The sequence below is a fragment of the Chenopodium album genome, chromosome 15, assembly GCF_948465745.1.
Source record: "Chenopodium album chromosome 15, dcCheAlbu1.1, whole genome shotgun sequence".
NCBI classification, from domain to species: domain Eukaryota; kingdom Viridiplantae; phylum Streptophyta; class Magnoliopsida; order Caryophyllales; family Amaranthaceae; genus Chenopodium; species Chenopodium album.
Window position 1 is genome coordinate 52,271,670 of NC_137848.1, and position 23,816 is coordinate 52,295,485.

The window sequence follows — 23,816 nt, forward strand, 5'->3', positions numbered from 1 at the left end:
GAAGCCTAGGGTCACAGGTTCACCAATAATTAATATTCCGGGATAAAACATAACAATCGATAATTAATATTGCACATATAACATGATTAACAGGCTCTCGCAATTTATTAATCAACATAGATCTAACAGACTTTCGCAATTTACTAGATCTAAGTTCCTATTGAAAATAGCCTTTAATATCAAATTAACATTTGCTCGATTCATCAATTCAATATTGCTAAACTTCTACAAGTAAATTACATTGCTCGATTCATAATCTAGTTGTAGAGCATTAAAACAATTCAACAAGAAATTATCATGCAATATCAATAATCAATAATTACAAATTATCCCTTCATATTAATTATGGATCCCCATAAACCCTAGAATTAAACTACTCGCACATAATTAAAACTAAACTAAACAAAGCAATTAAACAGAGCATGATAGAAAAAAGAGATTAAATTACTAAAAAGAATAGAGAAGAAATTGTTACCTAATTTAAGGGAAACAAAGGATGGAATTAAACCAAGAGTTGTAGAGAGAGAAACAAGAGAGAAAATAATACTAAGAGTTTAAGAGGAGAGAGAGAGAAAAGTTAAAGAGAAAGAAAGAAAGAGTAAAGAGAGAATAAGAGAGAGAGTGGTCGAAAGACCCTGAACTTATTTAACAAAAGCATACTTATACTAAGCTAGAAAAATCCTAAGCTAAAACAAATAATCCGACGCTTAGATTTCCTCCAGAAACACGCGCCCAATCGGGCGCGCCTTTTTCTTCGTCTTCATAATCTGGGCACTCACCCGATCGGGCCCGCCTTTTCTTTGTCGTGGCTACCTTTTCTTTATTTCTTTGGGCTTCAACTCATAAGAGGCTCAAACCTTGTCTTCCTTGGTCCATAGTTCGGACCAAATCCACGAACCAAGCCCTTAATCACCGATACGATCGGTCTTGGGCTACAAAGACGGTCGTGCTCCTCCAATGTCCGTAGTCGCTCCATGAAAACCCGGGAAAATGCTCTAAAAGTGCAATTTCCTACAAAACTCAACCAAAACTACGAAAACACTAGAAAAACACCAATTAGTAATAAAAGTGGTTCTAAAGAGCCAAAAACACTACTAATTATGACCAAGAGACAGGAGTAAAATACTATATAAATTAGACATATCAAAAACCCGAAAGGAGGCTCTATTCCTGGAGAGGATCTTTGTTCCTAACCGGAAACTTTCTTTCATACTTTACGGGCTATACATAACTTTCGGGTCAGGGTTGTTGTTCTCGGGAACCGATGCTGATGATTTTTGGGTATATTTGCAGCAAATAATGTATAAAATAAACGGGTTTTTCATCAAATACCTCTGAGTAATTCACTTATTCACTATATACCCATAAAATTTTCCAAATTCACCATATACTCCCGAGTTTAACATCAATGTCACCAAATGCCCAAATGACTAACGGGCGTCAACTCCGTTAGTTATTAAGGTTTATATGTGCCACGTGGCAATTTCTAATTGTTTTCTTTAAATTATAGAATTAATTTAAAAAGTTTAAATTTTTTTTTTAAAAAAAAACACTACCCCTTAGCCAAGCCACCTTCGACCCCGCCCCCACAACCCCCTTCCCCCACGTCACCACCACTGCCTACCAAAAATCACCTCTTCCATCCCTTAGCGCCAGCGGACCCTTCCCCCCCTTATGTCACAGCGTCGCCCCACCCCCCTCCCCCCTCCCTTTAATCCACCATACCCCCACCCTGACCTCTTACGAAACCCCCATAAAAAACCCAAACTCCATCCATGAAACCTCCAAACCTTCATGAGTCTAGTAGAGACCCTGCCAAGCTTGGGTTTTGAGGGTTGTTAGAGCTCTGAGCTCAAGGCTAAATCTGATTAAGCTCGAGCCGAGCCTACTGTCCGGGCCTTTTTTTCGGAAGGCTGGTGGGTTGGCTTAACGTTTACAATATGTTCCATAGAGTTGCCATGAGCCCATGACATATTGCTTGATAATTTTGTATTTACAACATTCTTCAATAATTCCATGGAGGCGCATATGATTTTGAAAATTGTTTGACTTAGCATGTGATAGTTATTTTAGTTTTAATGAATTAGTCTATTGTAGACATGGCTTTAATTTTAGCTATATAATCATTAATTATTTTCTTATAATGTTACTGCATTAATACCATATTACCATGCTAAAAGGATTTATCAGTTGTGCCTTCTTTAACTAATCAAATCAAGAGTACCATAACTTTAGAATACATTATTCTTGTCTCCCGAAACCATGCTAAATGTCAACTTAACCATGGGTTATGTGTGATTTTGTTGCTTAACTGTGCCTTGCCATCGGATATGACTAGTTCAAGACTCATCAATATATGGTATTACCTTTTATCTTCTGTTATAATATGCTTTGTAACGTTACTTGCTATGCTGCTACTATTTCTTGCAGGCACTTGAAGCACCTAGAGAACCTCGCCACCCCAAAACACATTGGGATCATGTTTTGGAGGAGATGATCTGGTTATCAAAGGTCAGCAGCTGTGTTTGTGTGTTGTAATTGCTTTTGTTTTGAAGTGTTCTTCTTTGCAAATTTAGAGATAGTGTGTCAAGCCAACCCAAATTTTTATTTTTTTAAAAACCGTTATGGCAGGACTTTGAAGCAGAGAGGAAATGGAAGTTAGCACAGGCAAAAAAAGTAGCTTTACGAGCAAGCAGGGGCATGCTGGATCCGGTTACAAGAGAAGAAAAGAGAATGAAGGTATAGCTCATCAACTTTCTATTTAGTTGACAAAAGATTTTAGTACACATGCACAAGCACGAATGTAAATTGTTTGATTATATTTGTTGTTGCATGTTATTAAGTGAAACAATTCACTCTACTACCTTATGCCAATTAAGACAATCCTTGCTGTTGGCGCATTCTGTTGTACATACCTGTTAACAGTCTTAAATTATCGTCTTTCTTGATTTTCTCTCTTATGCTGGTCATTGTTAATGAAACAGGAAGAAGAGCAGCGAATGAGAAAAGTTGCACTCAATATATCGAAGGATGTCAAAAAATTCTGGACTAAAATTGAGAAGCTGGCAAGTTTAAAAATATGTTGAATTGGTATTTTCTCTTAAGACAGCTGCCTTGATGTATGAAGCTCTCTAACTTTACACCTGCTCTGAAAATCACTTGTACAGGTGCACTATAAGCATCAGTTAGAGCTTGATTGTAAAAAGAAGGCGGCGCTTGATAAGCAGTTGGAGTATCTCTTAGATCAAACTGAAAGGTGGTCTCGAAATGACCTTTGCATGACCTTTATTGTCTTTTTTGGTCTCCATATGTAAAGATTATATGGTGTTACAGTTGAGCATTTGGAATGATGAGGAATGAACAACTTGGTGGAATTCACAGGTATTCAACTATGCTGGCAGAGAATCTCTTGGGCACGTCAAACACCTGTCCTTCAGGACAGACATCAGTTCAGGAGAATACTAGTTGCTCTCAGCAGAAAGAGAATGATGAAAAACCAGTGGATGAAGGATCTATGGAATTGCTTGCTGGTATGTAGATTCTTCGATGTAGTTGACTTGTATCATCTTATATTCCTTTGGCTGAGTGAAACCGGCAACTTACATTAGTTGATTTTGTTCTTTGTTCCAATCTTGTTGGTTTGAATATTTGCTCAATATATGTTGTCCGTATTAACAAAATGGGAAACATGTATTCATCTAAGGGACACAGTTACATTAGTATTGTGCTAGTTGTCCAGGAAAGTTCTATGTTTTAAAAGTCAAACGATGGAGCTGAAAGGGAGATGGGAGTTTGCAGGCTGGCTGAATTTGCAAGGGATTAGGGGTTAGAGTGCCAACCAATAGGCTTGTGGAAATGGATCAGGAATTATAGGACTGATTTCTCTCCCAGAAATAAATTTACATCAAATTGTGTTTGTCCAGGAAAGCTCATGTATGTTTTTATGACTCAGAAGATCGAGCTGAACAATAGACAGAAGTTGCAGGCTGGATATATTAGCAAGAGTTTACGGGTGGGAGTATTGACCAATCTTATGGAACTGGAGCAGGAAGTATAAGAATCCTCTCCCATAAATAAACAAAAAAAGGGAAAGATTGAAAAAGAGATTGAATGACTATCTTGTTTAAATTCTGATTTTAATTTGCTTTGAATAATGTGAAAAATATACTATGCCATACAAAAGACCAAGTACCCAGCAGTCCAGGAGAAGTAGAGTATAAGGAACTCTAGATGTACGCAGCCTTGTCCAGTTGCCCCTATGATGTAAGAAGTCATGTGAAATGGGGCTTTTGGAGTCTGAAGATAGCTGCATCTTTTGCGTGTCTTCTGATTGACTTTTGAGTGTTCGGGTAGTTTTTGTTAAAGTTTAGAGCAGATGCTTAATGTTTGTTTGCATTTTTTCTGCTGCTTTCTTTTACCTTATTTGCTTGTTTCATGAAGCTTTTCTGATGTGTTCTGCACTGTCCAGGCGGATGACGAGTTTATCATTGCCACTGGAGAAGAGAAGGTATGGCTCTATGTAACATTGCTGATGTGTGACAGTAAGATGTTGTAAGCTGGTCCATGTCTACTTCACATTTTGCTTTGTCAATTCATCATATGCTATTTAGTTTTATGTTGGAATCTTCGCGATTGAACATGATTTATCTTGCACCGTCTTCATATCAACAAAAGTTGTTTACAATTAATATAGAGAACTATATTCCAATGCTCTTTCACTGCTCTCATAATGTACTTCATTTCTAAGTCCCTATTTCAGCCTTCTTCTTTTTTTTTCTCATTAAATGAATTTTGGCTCTAATTCAGTCTTTTGATTTGCATACATGAAAAACAATCTGGACTGGTTCTGGCCTGATTGGTTCTAGTCTATCAATGAATGAATGAGTAAATCTTTGGTTGTTATTTTCCTGGTAGAACCTTTTAGACAAGTTTTGATTTTTCTTGAAGTTGATGCTTCAACCATAGAGCTTGTTGCTGTTTCCATGAATTGTGGTGAAAGGTCAGTGATGCAGCATCATATGAATTATCTAGATTACTAGATTTGTTTTAAACTTTTTTGATTGTTGCAAGAGAGAATGGAATGGAAAGAGTCTATGTTAGGAAAGAAAAGGGAGTGTTTTTTGAATTAGGGTAGTTGAAAATTTAATTAGTATTTAGTAGCTGAAATTACCAAATTACCAATTTCATGAGGAAATAAACTAAATAGATGAGTTAAGAGCTATAACCATCTATTTGCAATCATTATAATTGCCAAGGATTTGACTACTCCTGCTTACAAAGTTAGAAGTAAAGGTAGGCTAGGATTTGCATAACCATAAGATGATGATTAGGGAGGATTTTGTGGTACATTTGAAAAGGAAGAACTTAAAGGTTCTTTAGGTCGCAATCCTCCTTGCCAATGTCCTTTATTTGAGCCTTTTGTATAGCCAAATCAAGGTATTAGGTTCTGGGCGATATTGATGTTTCTTGACTTGTACCTAATTACTTCTTGATAGACAGATAGTTCAAGGGAATGAGTTTTCTAAGTTGTTAACTTTCCTTCTGTAAATGGGTGACACCATGCTGCTGTGTGCTTTTTGATAAATGTTTGATTGGGGGTGGAGGAGATGATAATTTGTTGGAGAAATTCACTTCTACCTTTTCCTTTGGAGACTAGAGAAGAAAAAAAGGGGGTGGGGGTGGGGGTGGGGGTGGGGTACAGCCGGTAGAGGGAGGAGGTGTATGTTTTTTTTATTAGAGGGGGTGGGGGTGCGGTACAGCCGGCAGAGGGAGAAGGAGGTGTGTGTGATTTTTTATTCGAGAGGGGTGGAATCGACTTGCTTCAATTTTAATTCGTAAAATGCAGTGGTTCTTTTTATCTTATATTACTGTTCTTAAGTTTGATGGGAGTTATGGAATTCTCTCTTAATTAAGTTGTTATTACTGTTTATATATGGGTGTCAGCTGTATATGGGTTTAGTGTTATTCAAATAGGATTACCCTGTCCTTTTGTGATCTGTGACTATGCTTATTGATCTAATCTTAAGCTTTTTGGATCGACCTAAATGGCTTCATCCAGTTTTATGAGGAGGCTTGTCTACGTATGGCAGGAGTAAAGGACTGCTATATAAGTGGAGTAGTGTGGTGCGAATAGAGAAAAATGGATGTGCTATAATTTATCCAATAACTCACCTATATTAAAGCCACTGCCCACTGCCTTAAATAACTTCAGGTGATGAACAATATCATTAAATCATCAATGTAGCATAGTGTTCATGTATTGTTATGGACCTTATGGTTCATCTTACTTGAAAGATTTAGGGAGTTACATGTGAAGGGGTAAATGTTCCTAGCGTAGTTACTAGGGAATAAGTATTCTTTCTGGTGGATTTGGAGTTGATCATATTTATCCATTCTAAGTATTTTCCCATTTATAATGTCCAGTGAAGGTTATCATAGATTCACATGTCCTCTCTGGATGTGGTAATTGGATAGTGGGGGGAGAGAGGAATAAGATAGGTAGACAGATCTGACATCCTCTCACCTGTAGGTTCTCCAGCTGCCACCACCCTAAAGTTTGCAGATCACCTCCATAACATTCTTCAAGCTGTCTTTGCTTATTGTCCATGGTGATTGCCTGCATCTCTGACCTCTTATTTTATGTCGAAAATAGATCTGAGTGATTAGATCTAATAGAAGCCCTATTTTAGGGTGAGGGAAAGGAAGAGGAAGTGAGGTGGTTACCACTTACCAGTGTCTTACAGACAATGAGCCTTATGTTGGTGTTGGAAAATGACCTGAGATATTAAGATGATGTTATCTATGGTTGAAATTGTGGCAAGGAAGGGATGGCAAGGAGATACTTGGGTTTTGAGAGAGGGGGGGGGGGGGGGGGGGGGGGGGGGGGGGGGTTAGAATACTTAGAAAATTTTGATTACCCTTACATGTGGAGGAGTAGATTACTTGTTCATTTGTTCAATTTATTACCCTCAATTGGTCAATCCACCCTTAAATATTTCCAGAATCGTTACTCTTTGATTATTTTGCTCCTCTATCCCTTGATCAAGGTACCCCTTTAGTCTCTGACATAGCTTGTCTATTTAATATGAAGGGTTTTATTTTATTTTATTTATTTATTTTTATTTTTCAGTTGTGATGTCTTATGACATATCCCTCAAAAGATCTCACTTCCAAATCTATGCTCTTGTCCTGGTTGCCGCGGGTTGAAAATAACCCAAGATATTATGCAATTCTTACTGCTTCTACGTGGCTAGAAACTGATTTGTATTGCTAGGATGATGAGACAACCTTGGTCGAGGAGGAGGAGTTGGCAAAAGCAGAGCTTAAAACGCCTGAAGATGAGGTATGCACCATTGAATGCAAGCTTAGATTTTTTTTGTAATTGTTGTCTATTTAGGAAGCTTTTGTATATTAATGTTTTCTTGGTGTGTGTTGGTGTTGGGCAGATTGCATTGTTGCAGAAAGAAAGCGAGATTTCATTGGAAGAATTGCTTGCAAGATATAAAATGGTTGGTTACATATCCTATATGTTTTTCACACTCCAATGGCATGGTAAACATGTTATATTTATCTTTGAATCATTGTGCTTCGTCTATCAGGATTCGTCTGAGGCGGGCTCTGCTGATGGTGAGTTAGATTATTGTTCTGCTCACTCTGACATAGAGAGTCATCCAGCTGAGGAAGTGTCTGACAAGGAAGCCCAAGATATATATGTAGCTGCAGATGACTCTGGGGAGATTAAATCAATTTCACCTATCCCTGATGAAGAAGCTGTTGCTGGTCCTGTGATGTATTCTGAAGAGGAGAGTCAAAGAGAAGCTAGGATTGCTGATGCAGCCGCTGCTGCCAGGTCTGCACAACCAACAGGAAATACTTTCTCCACGACTAGTGTATGGACAAAGTTCCCCTTTCTTATTAAATACCCTCTTCGTGTGTATCAGCATATTGGGCTTGACTGGTTTGTTACCATGTATGAGAAAAGACTTAATGGTATTCTTGCTGATGAGATGGGTCTAGGAAAGACAATTATAACTATTGCATTGCTTGCCCACCTGGCTTGTGAGAAGGGAATATGGGGGCCTCATCTCATTGTGGTACCAACCAGTGTCATGCTTAACTGGGAAACTGAGTTTATGAAGTGGTGCCCTGCATTTAAGATCTTAACTTACTTTGGGAGTGCAAAAGAACGCAAATATAAGAGGCAAGGTTGGATGAAACCCAACTCATTCCATGTGTGCATCACTACTTACAGACTTGTTATCCAAGATTCAAAAATTTTCAAACGAAAGAAGTGGAAGTATTTGATTTTAGACGAGGCTCATTTGGTGAAGAATTGGAAATCTCAGCGTTGGCAAACTCTCTTAAACTTCAATTCAAAGCGACGCATCTTGAGTCTCGGTTTTGAGTATGATGGGGAGGAAGGAGAAGAGAATGTTAACAATAGTAGTAACCATTTAAAGAATGATGGTGATGAATATTTAGCATATGAAGAGGTTGAGGCTAATGGATCGGAGTTGAGAAAGAAGAAGAAGCATTATACGAAGTGTTTGCAATGGAAATCACATTGACGGCTACTAACCGCTATTTTAACTGATTTCCCCCCCCCCCCCCCCCCGATTTTTCTCTTTAAAACAGCTCTCCCAACTTCAATTCACATTTCCTTCACCAAATTCCACTATAATTGGAGTAAATAGGTAGAATTTGGGGTTTTATGAAATTAAGGTTCATGCTTCAATTGACTTGGGGATTTTCTTGAATTAGGGTTTTTTTTTTTTAAATTAGGGTTCTTACTTCAATTAAATTGGGGGTTGCTATGAAATAAGAGTTCCTTCCTCTTTCCCCTTTGCTTGAAGTGTTTCCGTTGAGTGCGGCTCCTTCCTCTGCCTCCCATGGTGGTTTAAGGTAAGAAGGAGGAGAGAGAAAGTGAAGCAGGAAAATGGAGAAGAAAGGTTTTGCGGTGATGCAGCGGAAAATGGAAATGGAGGTAGGCTCACAGACGGAAAACCCACCGGAATTTTGAAAAAGGTGGAAATCTGAGTAATTTTTTAATTTAAGGGGTGGTAAAATAAAATAAAAAAATTAACAGGTGGTAATTTCAAAATAGGTCTACTATTTAGGTGGTAACTAGTATAGTACCCGTGCAATTGCACATTTTTAAAAGCGCTAAGTATCTACAAAATCAATTATGGTTAGCTTAGTGCATAATAGTGAAATACTTAAACATTAATTTGTTATTCATTACAATAAAGTGTACCCAATTTTATCACAGTATCGCATATCGTAAATTTAATTCAATGTTGAAAAAACAAAGTTTAAAAATCGATATAATTTTCTTATGAACATTGGACAAATTTCTAAATGATTTTTTTGTCTTCTTAAAATAAACTTCTATAAAGTAAAAAAATTCAAATAATTAATAATGTGAATTTTATAAAATATTTATTTAAATAATATATTTTATATTTTACTATACTTAATTAGCCATATCCGTATGGTATGTGGTAATGATTGATGGTAATAGAAATAAATGTGTAAGAAACCAAACCACCAAAGACCAATGTCAATGGATCAGTAATGTGCATAAGCTGCACTTGCTATCCAATAAATGGTGCTTAATTTGACAACTTTAATTGTATGACATCTGCATTCAAACACTTGCGTCCTCATATCTTCTTTTTTTTTTTTTTTTTTTTTTTGGGGGGGGGGGGTGTTTGGGGGATAGGACTATAGGAGGATCAGAGGTGTAGAGGAATTTCCATGCAGATGTATAACATAGGAAATGCCTATGAAGATAACCAAACATTAACAATTTGAAAACATTCTACAATTTACATAAATTCGGATTAGTTTTCTTATGAAGCCGAGGCTCCTTTCGTCCGTATCTAGCAAAAACGTTTGCAAGTGTAGGCTTCTCCGGTACTCCACGACGGTGGTGGTCTGCTCCACCGCTAACCACTGTTCGTGTAGACTCCCTGCGTTCACCGGTCGGAATTGGTTCAACATTCAGTTCTTAAGGTCCTCCCACCCAATCCCGGGGCGGCGCCGGTTTTCCCATTGATAATGGCGCAAAGCATCCCCCTCCGCTGCTACCATGGCTTCCTGCAACTTCTCAGTCTCCAATAACTTGTAAAATTGAAAAAATTGTTCTCCCCAGAGAATCCAACCATCGAGGTCGGAAACGTCGAACGCCGGTAACTCCAACTTCCTATACCTCCGGCTTCCTCGACCCTCGTGGTTGAAATTCCGAAACGCCCCACAAGTCCCGGGTTCCCAGTTACCGAAGCTAAGGCCATTAAAACCACCCGGGACACGTTGAAACCACCCAATGGCAGCGGCTGGTTACTTCCCCTTCGGTCGTCATCAGTTGCTTGTCCAGGTAATTTAGGGTGGCGAAAACCCCTTGTATTTCGTCAAAGAACTTGTCTTGATAGCTCGTCATAAGGGCGTTCTGTTGGTTTTGCTCTTGGCGGAAACGGTCTACTCGGCCTTCTAGCATCTGCCGCACCTCATCAATGGCGGTTCGATTCTTGCTTGCCTCTTCCTCTAAACTTTTCATCAGCACCTGTGAAAGGAATTCTCCCCATCTCCGACCTTGTCAACAATTTCTTCTACTCGTTCTTCGAGTGCGGCCACTCGTTCCGGGATCACCGTCTAACGGCATCGGCGCCATGGCTGATAACGACTGCAACGGACTAGCGTGTCTACTTGAGATAAAGATAGAAAATAGACGGAAGGTTGTGATTGTATTAGCTTAAAGCTTGCGTTAAACGAACATGGCTTTAGACCATGACTCTCCAATGTCAATACAATAATTTCCTGGATGCCCTTCTCTACTCTAGACCACTTCTACTTATCCCCTTCCCTATCTCATTTCTCCTTCCTATCCCTCAACCTCCCACCTTCTTGCTCCCTCTTCCTCCCCTCCCTCTATTTAGTAATCCTAATCCTAATTGCCCCCCCCCCCATTTATCTTCTTTAGTAAGCTCTTTTTACAAATCTAGGAAATATGCAAATAAAATACAGAAAATAGCTAAATTTGGATGTATTGCATAAATTTGTTACTTGTTCTTATTAGATCAAACTCTTAACAAAATGACTTATATATGTATTTTCTCTCTCTTTCTTAAACAGGATGGCATCGGCATTACGTTCAATGACCCGAAACTTTGAGTTCGTACAGACTCAAGTTAAGGGTCATTTGTTTATGAAGTCGCAACAAATATCCGACGGCATAAAAAAAAAGCCCATAAGAGGTGTTCTGTGGGGAAAAACATCAAATGACGTTGATTTGATTTTACCTCCTAAGGATGACTTCGTCATCCATAATCTCCTGCCAAACCCTCATCCAAAAAACACAAACCCACCCAATAATTACAACCCGGTAAGTTTGATTTTTAAGTTTTAAATTTACCTAAACTAAAATGGTTCACTTAATATTTTTATTGATTTTATGCAGAGTATCATGACGGGGTCGATGAGATCAGAGCTGCTGACTAGGATGATGTGCCTCGACCGACCCACCGAGCAGGAGACTGAAGCTTTCTGGGGTGAGAGATACACCAAACACGGGACATATACCGTGTTTCAGGATGTTTTCCCCCAGCTTCAATGGTTCGACGCGTGTCTCCTACTACACCGTCGATATGACTTGGGGACAGCTGTGCGTGGTATAGGTAATTATTCTAATTCCCTTAAATTGTTTTTAGTTTTCTTTCTTTTTTCAGTAATCTTTTGTTTATTTCAATGATATTGGGTTCATGTGGGAACAGAGGATAAAGGGTTTTAAACTTGAAAAGAAATTGTTTATAATAGGGAATCCCTATTAATTTTTGGTGCTAATTGTTCAATGTATTTTGGAAGGCAAATAATAGACTAGAGTGATTGTAATTGTTTTGTCATCTCTAACAATTACAAATTAGAATGCAAATTATATCATAACAGAGATAAGATATGATTGAATTTTGGGGTTGATTATGTTTTTTTTCTTGATTATATGAGAAGAAATGCATAATCACCCTTAATTGAAGGTGTTTCAAGAAATTTATTTATGGCGGATCCAATGAGTCCTCTTTCAATTATGTTTTTAGTTTCCTTTCTTTTTTCTCTCCCCACTAGCTTGCCAAAGGCTTACTATGTTTTATGTTTGTGTGCTCTATTGATTGTTTGTCCTCAAAAGGAGGCCTGGAGAGAAAAGGAAATAACACTGAATTTCGTCAGGGGTTACCTTGTTAGTTTCATAGGGGTTATCAAACAAAACAAAGACCGATTGAATTCGAACATAATCCTTTATTGCATGTAGAATTAATATGAGACCAAAACCACCAAAACAAAAATGAAGACCAAAAGTACAGCCAATTACCTTACTCCATGGACCTGTCTTTGATGTTGATTGAGCTTGAAAGTTAGCCTGCATATACCACACCACAAAAACTGTAAGTATATCACTCTATAAATGCAAAAAAGTTGTAAACGTTCTGCAACACTACAAGAGGTGAGAGTACCTCGTCAAACTTCTCAAAATTCTGCGTGTCTAGCTCATCAATGACCTCAGGGAGGAAAGTAGTTTCCATTTGGTATATTCTTTCCCAAACAATACCATCAAACCATGGATGAACCTATAATTTATAGAGATATAGAAGAAAGGATTAGCTTCTTATATTTTAGAAACTATTTATATCTCTTGAAGAACCAAGAATTGACAGACCATACAACACCTTTATTTCATTAGCATCATTTGACCCAAGTCTCTAATTAACATTACACAACAGTAATCTTTCGCTTCTGATAGAGTGTAGAAGGAGAACCTATAAACCACCTCTTGCATATTCAATCTATTACTCCATATTCAATCTACTATTAGATGCTTATATGAAATGACAACCTAATTGTTAATTTTCATCTTACAGTTGCAGCTTACCAGCTACCAACATACCAATTTCTAGGCCACCAATGGAAGGTTATTGATGCAATGCTCTTCAAGAATGATTTGGATGCATTGCTAAGGGCTGATGTGAGGCTCAAATACAGGAAATGTGAACTGAAAGGAAGACAGTACCTCAATGAGAGCCTGTGCACACGAATCTCGATCCAACTCTTCCCGACGATCCTCTTCACAAACTTAAACTTCCACCAAGCATTGATTTACTAATTTGAGAAGAAAGTTGAAATAGATGTATCTGGATTTATAGCATAACTTTCGAGGAAGTAGCTTAGCTTATCAGTTTGTTTTGATAGTTTGTTTTGATAGTTTGTTTATAGTTGTTTTGATAGTTTGTTTGCTGCCGTAAAAAGAACAAAACAAATTTGTCTCGATATCTTTCTTCTACATATTTGATCTCTATGTTTTTGACAAGAAATAAAAAAAAATGAAACACAACACACTGGAAAGTCAAAGTTTCAAAAACAGACTGAAACTGTAGGGCATAAGTGGTGAAAATATTGTGTGCGTTTTTTATGGTCAAAGGCAAGGAACTTGTCGAGCAAGAGAAGGAAAGAAGAGCAATTTTGCTTCATATTAAAACACCTATACTTTGAGATCATGACTTTAACCTATCTTGTTAGCCTAAATCCATATCAAGAGCACATTAAAAGGATTGTTCAATCTAACATCATGTAGGCTGAATCTATGTGCCTTCAGTAACTCAATTAGCACAACTGCTATACAGCACGACATGCACTAATAGAAAAAAGTCTCTCTCTCTTCTTCCATCATCCGTTCATCCCCCTCTGACCAAAAGACAGTCACTAGTATATACATTATAAAGTCTCACAGTCACCCTCCGGAAGGTCTAAGGCGCAAAAGGAATGTCCTGCATGGACATGTCAAGCTTTTCAACGGTTTTCAAAAGGATTGTATTCCAACCCAAAGTATGCACATCCATCACAAGTGGAGCAAGGTATATCCACGGTCAGAGTAACATAGATCTACCCAACAATCAACAAGCTTAATTGTGCCACAGCATATAAAATAGTATCAATTTCAAACATATTGAGACTGCGCATTAAAGATCAAGCTCATACACAAAACCCTGGAAAATACACTAAAAGCACAAGCATATTTAAAGCAATGAAGAAGCATGAGAAGACACGGATCAAGAACATATCTTGACGCCCAAAATGTCCTGCCGTCCTACTCTATGCAAATATACCTCACAGTCAGGCTCCGTCCTAGCACATGTTTCACTGGAAGACCATAGTTAAACACCAAGTTGACCTACATGATGAATTAAAAAACAATCTTACATCACATGGTGCGTTAAGGACTACACAATATAAGATATATAAAACACCACCCACCTGTGACTGGTCAAAGCCTCTAGCAAGAAAATCAGTTGATATAAGCACTTTAGTCAACCCATCTTTGAACTCTTTCACTATTTTATCTATGTCGTCATGAGTAAGAGCACCTTGAATGGTAGTTATTCCATAACCCAAATCCACAAGCGCCTTATGAAGATAGCTAGCACTGTTTCTTGTGTGTAGAAATATAATGGTCTGGCCAACTCTGATATTTTCTCTTGGACAACTTGAACTTTTTCCAGCTCACCTGGGCAACGAATCTTATACTACTTCACTGACTGCAATGATAGCTCTTCCTTCTTGACAAAAAGCTGATTGTAATCTTGAATTATCCTCGTAACAAAATTCTTCACCCTTTCACTAAAGGTGGCAGAAAATAGCAACACCTGAAGAAAAAACAGAATTGAGGAGAAAAATAGTCAACACACAGATACATACTATCACATTATCACAGCATGGAAGGCAGAACAAACAGCCCTCGATTAGAGGTGTCAAAGAGCCGAGCTGAGCCAAGTATTAGCCTACTTAAGCTAGGTTTGATGAAAAAATTCTCAGAGCTCAACCGAGCTTAATTGAACTTTTAAATTGCTTGATTGAGCTTGGCTCGTTTGAGTCTTTTATTGTTCAAGATTGTCACAAGTAGCTCATTTACAGAGCTCGAGCCGAGCTAGATCAAAATAAACAAGTTTTTAATAAGATAAACGACCAAGATCGTATTCGAAAGAATGAAGGATATGACCTTATTAAGTCCAGAGTCAATAATACAATTTAGGATTATTGGGAAAGTAAGGAAAAGTAAACATAAACAGTTTATGTAAAAAGGTAAATAACTTTAGTATACTTCATGCTAACCTCCGTATCTCAATTCTTGCTACACTCTTTAAAAACTACTTTGACCAATATAAATGAATAGCCTAAAATAGTCAAATGATGCAATAATTGAGAAACGGAGGTTAGCATTTTAATTGTTTTTCATTTTTTCTACCCTTACTTTTAGGATTTTCTATATATAATATGTATATTGGGTAATTTTGTGATATTTACCATAAAGTATAATTCCTACACTAAAATAAAATAATGGCCATTAATTTTTTACTTTTTTTTATTTAAGCTTCAATGAGACTAAAACGATAAACAAACAGAACAAGTTTATAAACGAACACTAACAAGTTGTTCACAAGCCTAAATGAGTCCAACACATAGTTGTTTGAATTAGGCTTGTTTATTAATCGAGCCTAAAATTTTAGTTCAAGCTCGTCTGTTTACTAAGCAAACGAGATTTGACCCAAGCATTCACTGGGCTTGTTCACAAGTGGATCAGCTCATTGACATCCCCCCTAGAATCAATATATTTATGAAAAAAGTCAACTAAGTCAAACAGACCACATGCAATATACAGCCCATGCAGAACAGAAAACTGAAAGGCAGAACTCTGGCATAGTTAGCTAATCTAGGAAATATAAGTTAAACAAAGGTGAGTACCCATTTCACAAATAAAAAATAAAAAAAAAAACAAAAAGTGAGTTATCGTTGACGTCAACTTCTAACACCAGTTAAAATCAGTTTACAAAGTGAAAATTAGTTTAAAGCAGTTTCAATCAATAAACTAAGAAACTGTATAAAATTGTAAAAAATCAGTTTTAATTACTCAAAAAATTTAGGGAAATTCTCAATGGTAGCTATGTAGTTTTGCTCATTCTCAATAGTAACAAAATATTTGACAAAGTCTCACAAATAGCATTACTTTTTATAAGTTTCCCTAACATAGCAATATTTTTACAATTAGCAATTAATTAGCTTAATTTAACAATAATTAACAAAAAAAATAAAAACAAAAAAAAAGACCACGTACTCCTCAACGAAATCCCACCCATTTACCCCTAAAACCAGATCCCTCACTGAAATTTCACCCAGCCACCTCTAAAACCACACTCCTCACCAAAATCCCACCCAGCCACCCACTGAAACCATACCCACACTGAAATCCCCCACCCTTTACTGATATCCCCACCCAGAAATCCCCAATACCCATCCTATAACCCCGAAATGAAAGCACCAGAAGATGGAAAGACGGTACGGAGGGCGAAATTTGGGGCTGCCAGTGAAAGGGAATTGAAGCGGCAGGCTGGTGGGATTTCGGTTGGGGGTCTGGTTTCGGTGCTGTGTGGGATTCCGGCGAGGGGTTGGGTTGGTTCACGGAGTTCAGGCGCGTCAGTGGTGTGATTTTTGGGGGTGGGGATGGGTTTCGGTGTCTACCCGGCGGCATGGAGGTGGTTGAAGGGAGGGTTCTGTATTTTTTTTTTTTGAAATAATCTAATTGTTGTTAATTATTGTTTAATTAAGTTAATTAGTTGTTAATTGTAAAAATATTGTCATACTAGAGAATCTTATAAAAAGTAATGCTATTTGAGAGAATTTGACAAATATTTTGTTACCATTGAGAATGAGCAAAACTACATGGCTACCATTGAGAATTTCCCAAAAATTTATTCAATAGAAATTAAGTGAAGAGAAAAGGCAAGCAAATTATGGCTTGCAGAATTCATCCACCCCACTTCTCCCCTTACACATTTCTCTGCTTGTGCAGCAATCGTAATTTTATAATCTTGAACAGACCATGCTTTCATTAACTTGTAACTACATCACCCGCAAAATTAAAAGTATAGAAAACATCAGAATGAAGCCAATACCAAATTATTATTAACAAACCTGGCATCTAGGAGCACTTTTCTTGATGTCATTCATAATTCTAAGAGAATCATCCCTGAAAAAGCAGCAAACATCATTTATCACCACAAGGTTAAAGCATGCAGGTAGGTTACATACATCTTGAGGTCTCAGCAAAAAAACATTCACTTGCATACATCAGATGATCCAATATAAACTGGAAATTTATCAACAAAAATGGAGTCTGTAGCTCGGAGTTCATTAGAGGAGCATCTCTAGTAACCAAACTTGTCCTATTTAATGATTTTTTTTTCGACGAAACTACACATATGACAGGTTTAAATTGTCAATATCTTATTTATCAATTATCAAATTAAAAAAAAAAAAAAAAAAAAAAAAAAAAAAAAAAGAGTTCGGTTAAACTAGAAAATTTGATTTTAAACTCAGGCTTTTGATTCAGTGGAAGAACTAATATTGGGTCACCTTTGAAATTCTCTCCTCCTATTAATTCAGATACCGTGTGTACTACAAACATAATTATCAGAACTCATTATGACAAAAAAATTACAGAAAGAGTATCTGATTTACCTCAGCTACATGTGATCAGCTTCATCGAATACCAGGATCTTCATTCATATAAGATAGAGACGATTTTCTCATTGAAATCTACTTTTTAATTGTCCAAATTTTCCCATCTTCTTCAGCACTTCCAAGTTCTGTTGTCCAACCATTTTCATCAAAAGAAAAAATACAATAAGCTTCTCTCTGTTGCTAATAAATTAGTTGAATTAAAGCTAATTCTGAGATCTGAAAAAAATAAACAACACAAACCTTGGATCTGATCTGATGGATGGATTCATTCAATAACGCCTGAGACAAGATTGGGAAGGGGGAGAAATCTGGGGAGAGTTACCAAAACTTTCACGGCCGACGGTGGCGGCGGTGGAGGCGGTGGAGTTTCTGGAGACGAGAGAATTGGAATAAAGGTTTCTTTCCTACTTTCTCTCTCTTCTCTCCTCCCTCATAAGATATACTAAAACTACTCAAACTGCTTTGAGTTCCTGACAACATTTTTTTGACCTTCTAAGTTTTTGTGAGGAATTGATTCACCGACCCCCGCCAACGGTGAATCAAAATTCCTGTACTTATTTGCTTCTAATATCCACCTTAATCATCATCATCATTTTACCTTAATCATCACCATCACCTTCATTTTCAACCATCACCATCATGGTCGCCATCCACCTTAATCACCTCCATCACCATAATGTCTCCATCTTCATCACCTCATCATCATCAATAGCACCCTTTATTTTCTCCAATACTCCAATCATGAAACTTACTCCAAATATCATTATAAAAATCAAAACTTTCTCCAAAAATCATAAAATAAAAATTTTCTCCAAAATTCATGAAGCTTACTCCAAATCATCGTATAAATCAAAACTTCTTCCAAAAATCATAAAAATCCTCAAAAAATAATAAAAATCAAAACTTCCTCAAAAAATCATAAAAATCAAAACTTTCTGCAAATACCTTGATAAAAATCGAAACTTTGAGACAACCAATTGAAGTTAACATCCAAATTCAATTTTATAATTTTGGTTGTAAAGCTTCAAACTTTGATTTAATTAAGTGGGTATGTAATATATTGTGAGATTAATAAAGAAAGAAATACAATTTGTGGGTGGAAATTTAGGATATTTTTTTTTGAGTGGTGACTGTAGCGGTGGAGGGGAGGGATGAGGAGAGAGATGTTGAGATTTTCAGATGCAGGGAGTAGGGTGAGGGAGGAGTGAGAGAGAGAAAGGGAGAGGATATAAAGGAGGGTGATTTGGGGTTAATTACAGAAAGAGTATCTGATTTACCTCAGCTAACATGTGATCAGCTTCATCGAATACCAGGATCTTCATTCATATAAGATAGAGACGATTTTCTCATTGAAATCCACTTTTTAATTGTCCAAATTTTCCCATCTTCTTCAGTACTTCCAAGTTCTGTCGTCCAACCATTTTCATCAAAAGAAAAGATACAATAAGCTTCTCTCTGTTGCTAATAAATTAGTTGAAATAAAGCTAATCGACAGCAAAATCCAATTTTTCTGAGATCTGAAAAAAATAAACAACACAAACCTTGGATCTGATCTGATGGATGGATTCGTTCAATAACGCCTGAGAAAAGATTGGGAAGGGGGAGAAATCTGGGGAGAGTTACCGAAACTTTCACGGCCGACGGTGGTGGTGGTGGCGGCGGTGGAGTTTCTGGAGACGAGAGAATCGGAATAAAGGTTTCTTTCCTACTTTCTCTCTCCTCTCTCCTCTCTCCTCTACTCTTGACTAAACTACTTTGAGTTCCTTTTTTTTTTGACTAAAACCTTTTAATCATCACTCTCTTTTTTTTTAATCTATGGTTACGTATTCTTTTTATGACGTTTTATTTTATTGGTTACGGCTATATTTGGCAAAACTAGCGGTAGAGGGTAGCGGGTAGCTGTTGAGTAGCAGGTAGCTGTTAAGTAGTGTGTAGCGATGTTTGGTTACGGCTATTCATAGTATAAGTGTTTGGTAAAACTAGCGATTGGATTGTGTAACAACAATAAAATTTATTAATTAAATTATTAATTTATCATAATAAATAAAAGTCATAATAATAATAATAATAACAACAACAATAATAATAATAATATGAAAAATTACATAAGTACTAGTAAAAAAAGAATACATTTGTCCTCATCATAAAAAATAATAAAAATATAAAAAAAACAATTCCATAAAAGAAAATACTAGTGTTTCTTATAATAATCGACGTCTCTCATCTCTCGCCTTCCATAAAGCAGCTGCTATTTGTCACGAATGATTTTCATTTCAGTACAACTTTCTGTGCAATTTTGACCTTGAGATGTAACACGAACATCAGGAAGCTCACATGAAGGTATAAAATTAGGATAATCCTCTAACACTCGAAAAAGGGGATCTTCTGGAGAATTTATTCGGATATTGTTATGTAGTGCAAATGTTGCAACCACAATCCGTATTTGTGTCTCAATGCTAAATTGTGGCATACTTCTTAATATCTTCCACCTTTGCTTCAAAACTCCGAAACATCTCTCAATGCAACTTCGAAGAGATGAGTGCCAACGATTAAAAGTTTCACGCTCATTTTTTGGAGGCTCGTATTCAAATTGTGACTTATGATATCTTGTCTTCGGATATGGTACAAGATAACCTTTTCGATATGGATACCCTTTGTCAGCCAAATAATACTTACCTATCACGATATAAAGATAAATAATATTAACATAAACCACCTAATTAATTACCTAAAGATAATATATAATATAATTTCAAAGAATTTATGCACATCTTCAGGCGGTTTTGTAATCCCCCGTATTTTTAAATATGTTATAAATGAAACTAAATTTTATTTATAATATTGATGTGTATTTTTCCGTAATTTAATTTCAAAATATTCAAATTATTAAATTGGATTGAAAATTATTTTAATTTGGTACAAATTATTTTATGAACCTTCATTATATAATCTATTTCAATACAACTAAAGCTTAGTCCATTTCATTCATTTGGCCCATTAATTTTATGAGGCCTAATCTTTCTACTTACCCTACAACATTCTCTCCTATAAATACCCTAATAATCCCCAAAATTTTGCCACCCAAAAGGTTAGTTCTATTTTTCTTTCTCCTTTATTTTATTTTATTTCATTTTCCTTTCCCCCCTTCTTCCTCTCCTTCTTTTCCCCTTATTCTATTTCTATTTGCATAATTATATAAGTACTGTTTTGGGTTTTGATTTAATTGTTTGAAATTGACATAATTAGTATCAAATCTATATTTTGATGGTAAAAGGTTATAATTTCAGATTATATATATGTTTTAATTTTTAGATCTCCGTTCGTTAATATTAATCCCGTTTTAATCCCGACCAGGTTCTGAATTCATCCGATTTTGATAAAAAAGTAGTGTTTTCCATGTGGAAACAACGTTTTAAGAAAGACTCACTACCTTTGGTAGTGAACACCACCCTCTCGTGGCCAAATTCAGCCTCTAAATATGATTTTTGGGCAGTTTTTGATTTTTAACGAAGTTTTTTTTTTATGCTTTAAATTTATCCTTGAGTTTAAAGGGTAGAGATAATTTAATGTTTCTTTGGATAATTAAAGTATTAAGATGTATTTTGATGAAGTTTTAAAGGGTTTTTGATTGGTTTAAAATACTAAAATTTTATTTAAAGTAGTATAATTGTGATTTTAATAAAAGGGTGTGATTACCCATTAAAAAGGGAGATTATTAGGGGTTTTAAAATAATTTTCAGATTTTTATTAGACTTTAAACTTGCTGTAATTTCATGTATAAGAGTGTATTTTAAGGTTTTTATGAAGGAAATATAAAGAACTATATATAAGCCTTTAATTTTAACTAAAGGAAAGGTTTTAAAGTGTTGTTTGATTGGATTTTGAAGGTTTTAAAGTAAGTTAGTATTGCTGTAAATTTGATTGCTTGGGTATTGATTGAGATCTTATTGTTTGGTTTAGGAGAGGACTTTATTGAAGGTGATTTCTAGTTAGTAAAGTGGCATACCAATTTGTTTATTCAAGGTACGTACAAGTTACGAAACCTTGCTTTTAGGTGCATGTTTAAGGACGGATCAAGAACTTAGTATCATGTATAGGGATGACTGGGTTAAATTGTTTGGTTATACATTGTGAATTTCATATGATGTGCACTATTTTACATTGCAAGTATTATTTGTGCTCTAATTATGCAAGGTGTGCTTAGAGGCAAGGGTATGTGATTGATGTAAAGATTAATTTATTACTCATTCATGATTATGCAAACAGGATGAGTAAAGGAAGAATTCAAGTCTTATAAGACGAGGTTTAGGTTTTGGGGTGCCTTATGCACTCAAGGTGTTAATACACCGAGGTAGTAAAAGAATAAATAATAAATGTTGCTTATCACTAATAAATCAAGAATTGGAATTGGAAAGTTGTTTTACTTGTTGAATTGATTATGAATTGATTGTGTTGTTTGCATTTGAGTTATCACCAAGTCTAAACCTGTAAATCACGTAAAGTGCAAGATGGATGAGCAATAAAACTCTGGATTGGTGCACATCTGGAGTAATGACAATCAGGGGTTGGGGTACATGGGGTATTAGCCGTGTACTTTTCTCGAGGCCGTTTGATCCACGAGTCTCTTATTTCAAATATATTTTCTTTAAAAACTAGGAGTTAGATGAGATCTCATACTAACTACGGTCACGGAGTCGCGCCCGTGGTCGTTGGATGTTTATTGATGTTTCCGAAAGGAGGCATGGGGTTTTTCTTTTATTATTGATGTTCCAAATGGAACATGGGTTGGACAACCTTGTCTATTGCTAATCCAAAGAAATAAATAAAGGAGTTAGTTAATATTAACTAGTGAGGTCTTAATAAATTTAATGGATGAGTCATGTGTTGAGTTTGTAATCTAATGATGTGTGCGTTTGGTTATTAGTGGCATGCTAGGGATTTCCTAATGTATTTCGCAGCTTGTATGTACTTAGCTTTGCTGATTGCGTGCTATTGTGTGTCTTTCTTTGGTCATGGCCTTCGCCTTTCAATGACCCTGTTATGATCCAATTATTACACTTGTAATATTGGGGAGCAGATTAATCACAGGTATTTGCATAAAGTGGGACTTGCATCAAGTAGTGGGTAATTGAGTGGAGAGTTGGTTCTACTTATGATTTATTTCTCGCAAAACATTAAACTTTCTTAAACTCTGCTTTGATTTTAATACTACTTTGTTAATTGGGTTTTGAATAAGGGCCTTTATGGTTCCAACTTGTAACACTTAATTTTGGTTTTATACGTTGGTTTTGAAACTTATATATATTTGTTTTAGTTTTTCCGCTGCTAATTTCTGATATAGCCTTAACGTTTGAACACGTGGCGGCAGCACGCCAGTAATTCTCTTGGATTTTGTTCAGGGTATTCACAGGTTTAAAGAGAGAATTATTGGGGTGTTACAGGTTTAGAAAACTTAAAAGCTGGAGATTCAATTGCATGAAGAAATACACGAGTATCATGTGCGGAACCTTCCCAACCCGCTGATACAAATGTGAAACACATATCAAAATCACATGCCGCTAATTCATTAAATGTAGGAATTCCTTTTCTTCCTCTGTAAGGCATTTGTAGTGCCTCCGGTATACATGCCTCTATATGTGTACCATCAATACATCCAATAAAATCCTGAAATACAATCAATATTAGTCTTTCATATTAAAACTTTACATAATGATAACACTACAAAACAAAAAGATTACCTTAAAATAAGGCATATATCTTGAATCTGTTGTTATTTTTGCTGGCACACGTGTAAAAGTTGGATCATATGGTCTTATAATATCATATGCTAGCCCCTTGAATCTTCGACTAGAAATTGAATTGAGGACATCATGAATTGCTGTAATACCCCGTATTTTATACGTATTTTATTTAAATTAAGTATTTGAGGAGTATTTAATTAAGTTGAATTGTTTTATTTAAAGTATTTTAATTATCCATATTAAATATGATTGGGAAATATTTATAAAAGGAAAGTTTATTTCATTAACTATTTTAAATAAATTGGGATTTAAATTAAGGAAAGTTTTATTTTAGTAAAGTTTTAATAGGGAAGGGATTAGGAAAATTAAAAGAGGAAAGTTTAGGGTGAAGGGGCCTAGAGAAGGAGTATAAATATTCAACACTTGGGCAAATTAAACTTTGCCCAGAGTGGAGAAAAACTCAAGGTAAACTTCTCTCCCTTTTTCCTTTATTTTCTTTCTTTTTCTTTTTCTTTTCCC

General features: G+C 36.1%; 1 protein-coding gene and 1 long non-coding RNA gene across 3 annotated transcripts; one reads left to right on the forward strand and one right to left on the reverse strand.

Moving 5' to 3' along the window:
• Positions 1 to 423: 423 nt before the first annotated feature.
• LOC145582568 (uncharacterized) lies at positions 424 to 19,229 on the reverse strand. 2 transcript variants are annotated; one of them, XM_081639550.1, is made up of 9 exons: positions 19,098 to 19,229; positions 17,797 to 18,962; positions 17,554 to 17,681; positions 17,008 to 17,062; positions 14,296 to 14,684; positions 14,148 to 14,212; positions 12,501 to 12,614; positions 12,359 to 12,406; positions 424 to 1,030 (listed from the first exon to the last, which is right to left on the reverse strand). In XM_081639550.1, exons 7-9 carry the CDS (start codon positions 12,567 to 12,569, stop codon positions 836 to 838), a joined length of 312 nt encoding a protein of 103 aa, XP_081495676.1. In that variant the 5' UTR covers positions 12,570 to 12,614; positions 14,148 to 14,212; positions 14,296 to 14,684; positions 17,008 to 17,062; positions 17,554 to 17,681; positions 17,797 to 18,962; positions 19,098 to 19,229; the 3' UTR covers positions 424 to 835. The 2 variants fall into 2 exon arrangements, 1 of the variants encoding a protein (XP_081495676.1); XR_014099907.1 differs by lacking the exons at positions 424 to 1,030; positions 12,359 to 12,406; positions 12,501 to 12,614 and having other exon boundaries at positions 13,925 to 14,212.
• On the forward strand, positions 2,434 to 3,064 carry LOC145582567 (uncharacterized). The gene is made up of 3 exons (XR_014099906.1): positions 2,434 to 2,511; positions 2,632 to 2,739; positions 2,985 to 3,064. It is a non-coding gene; the product is annotated as an uncharacterized LOC145582567 (long non-coding RNA).
• Positions 19,230 to 23,816: the final 4,587 nt, after the last annotated feature.

Excerpts from the sequence above, each read along its gene's own strand:
- LOC145582568 (XM_081639550.1), bottom strand. The coding sequence starts at position 12,569 with ATGGAAACTACTTTCCTCCCTGAGGTCATTGATGAGCTAGACACGCAG. Across the intron at positions 12,407-12,500 it reads ATTTTGAGAAGTTTGACGAG|GCTAACTTTCAAGCTCAATC; the intron begins GTACTCTCACCT and ends TGGTATATGCAG. Across the intron at positions 1,031-12,358 it reads AGACAGGTCCATGGAGTAAG|TTTTGGTTGAGTTTTGTAGG; the intron begins GTAATTGGCTGT and ends GTGTTTTCGTAG.